Raw genomic sequence first — 2,296 nt, forward strand, 5'->3', positions numbered from 1 at the left:
GGTGATAACGAAATTCTAAAATCAATGTGCAGAAATTTATAAGGAAAACATAAACAACAAGTTTAAGAATAGGCTTTTTTTAGTTTCAAAGAGATTGCAGTTGAAATATCACTAAGAAATATCATTATTGTCATCCCTATTGTTTATTTTCCATAAACAATAACAATTTTTTCTCTACAAATCTTGGATGTTTTCTAGCTATTTTTTTATTCCAGGTAAGGATAACAGCATAACTTATGATATCACTACAAACAAAACTTTTGACATATTTCCTTACATTCTCCCAAATTAAAAGTGTTTGGATTAGAATTGCAGTAACTTTCTCTGTAAATTGCATACAAATTATTTCATTCATACTTGAGGAAAAGCATCATTTGCTATTAAAACTCTCCTTTAATATAAAACTATTTATCTCATGGTCTATATTCTAAAAATTGGACAAACATTTAAAAATATTTAAAACACTAAAAAATACTTATTTTTTATCAGCAAATAAAATTTATTGGTGAGCATGTGAGGCCAGCATGGCCAAAGGAATCAGTGCTGTCAAAGACCACAGGAGTGCAGAGCTCGCCACCTGTCCAGAGGGCCACGATTGGGAACATATTTGACTCCACAACCATCCTGGATGAGACGCTTCTTAGCCACTTTGTCTTCAAATTCATTAGCATTAAACTTGGTAAAGCCCCACTTCTTGGAGATATGGATCTTCTGGCGGCCAGGGAACTTGAACTTGGCCCTGCGTAAGGCTTCAATCACGTGTTCCTTATTCTGAAGTTTGGTGCGGATGGACATGATGACTTGACCAATATGGACTCTGGCCACTGTGCCCTGGGGCTTTCCAAAGGCACCTCGCATACCTGTCTGGAGCCTGTCAGCCCCAGCACAGGACAACATCTTGTTGATGCGGATGACATGGAAGGGATGAAGCCGCACTCGAATATGAAAGCCGTCTTTGCCACAACTCTTCACCATATACTTGTTGGCACAAATTCTAGCGGCCTCCAGGGCTTCAGAGGAGAGCTGCTCATATTCATCAGACACCATGTGACCACAGAGTGGGAACTCATCCACTTTTGCCTTCTTCCGACCCAGGTCAAAGATGCGGATCTTGGCATCAGGAACACCACAGCAGAAACGAGACTTTGGATACGGCTTGTTTTTGCAGTACCGGTAACATCGAGCTGGTCTGCGGCCCATGGCAACAGCAAGAACTCGGAGAGCCTTGAAGAGAAGGAAGCGCACGGTCTCACGCCTGCGCATGCGCCTTCGTAATATTGTCCATCTTCCCGCATGGAACCATAGAGGCGCGTTGACAGCAGGAAGACGCTCTTTCAGGACGTCCCCACCATAGATACAGCAACAGTGTACTCCTTTGTGGGCACAACTTGGCACATGCGCAGAGCAGAGGGTTAGGTATATTCTCCTGTGGGCTACCTGGAAATGAATTGTGTTTGCCACTTGGGCCTAGAGGCCCTTTTCTTTCCCCGCTGCCCATCTTAGGCATAGATCTTTTGCCCTAGGCTTTGTTGTAGGTATAAAAGACATATTTTCTAGAGTTTATATAAGAAAGGTGTCTCCAGCTATACAATATATTTGTTGTCTAGTTTGTCTAAATGATTTTACAGCTCTTATTTCCCACCAGCATTTAAAGATGAACTGTTATTTCTCAAAGGGTATGTGGTTTCCTTCTCTAGGTAAAATGGTTTCTTGGCATAAACTCTCTGATAAGATTCAAAGAGATGAGAGTCGAGTAACTCTCATTAGAAGAGGTAACTATTGTATATATTGCTTGATAATTGCCTTAGGAACACAAAACTTGGGCAGTTTTATTTGGCCATATGGAATGATCTTATTATCAAAATGGTATCCACAAAATTGAAATACCAACTGAAATTTTCAACTTAAGGCAATTTGCATTTTCAAATATTACAGCTGCTAGAAACTATATGGAAGAATAACTATGCTTTATTAATCTTTTACATCTTACTGAGGGTGAGTGTAATACTTTTTTACCTTCTGGTATGGGATTTTATAAAAGTATTATGATCAGGATCAAAATGTGGGAAGGAGGAAAATGAAAGGAAGAGAATTTTCAAATACTCTATAATTTCTATTTAAATTTCCGTAGTTTTGTTATGATTCCTCAGTGCTATTTCATAAATCCAGGACATCATGAAACAAAGTCTTTCCAGTGTAAATATACTAATCTGCTAATGCTTTCTCCTTAAAAGGGAATCAAATATGTTGTGACAAAATAACTCCTATCCTCAAAATGACTGAGGTCTTACAAAAT

The 2,296-nt window shown here is 39.0% G+C and overlaps 1 protein-coding gene across 1 annotated transcript; it reads right to left on the minus strand.

Annotated features, from left to right (window-relative positions):
• Positions 1–766: 766 nt before the first annotated feature.
• Positions 767–1,200, minus strand: LOC115517227 (60S ribosomal protein L10-like). Its single transcript, XM_030320338.1, is given in 2 exon segments — positions 767–865; positions 868–1,200. Coding segments are annotated over 2 exon segments (432 nt in total).
• Between the last annotated feature and the right edge of the window lie 1,096 nt (positions 1,201–2,296).

The sequence above is a fragment of the Lynx canadensis genome, chromosome B3 (assembly GCF_007474595.2).
Source record: "Lynx canadensis isolate LIC74 chromosome B3, mLynCan4.pri.v2, whole genome shotgun sequence".
Classification (NCBI taxonomy): domain Eukaryota; kingdom Metazoa; phylum Chordata; class Mammalia; order Carnivora; family Felidae; genus Lynx; species Lynx canadensis.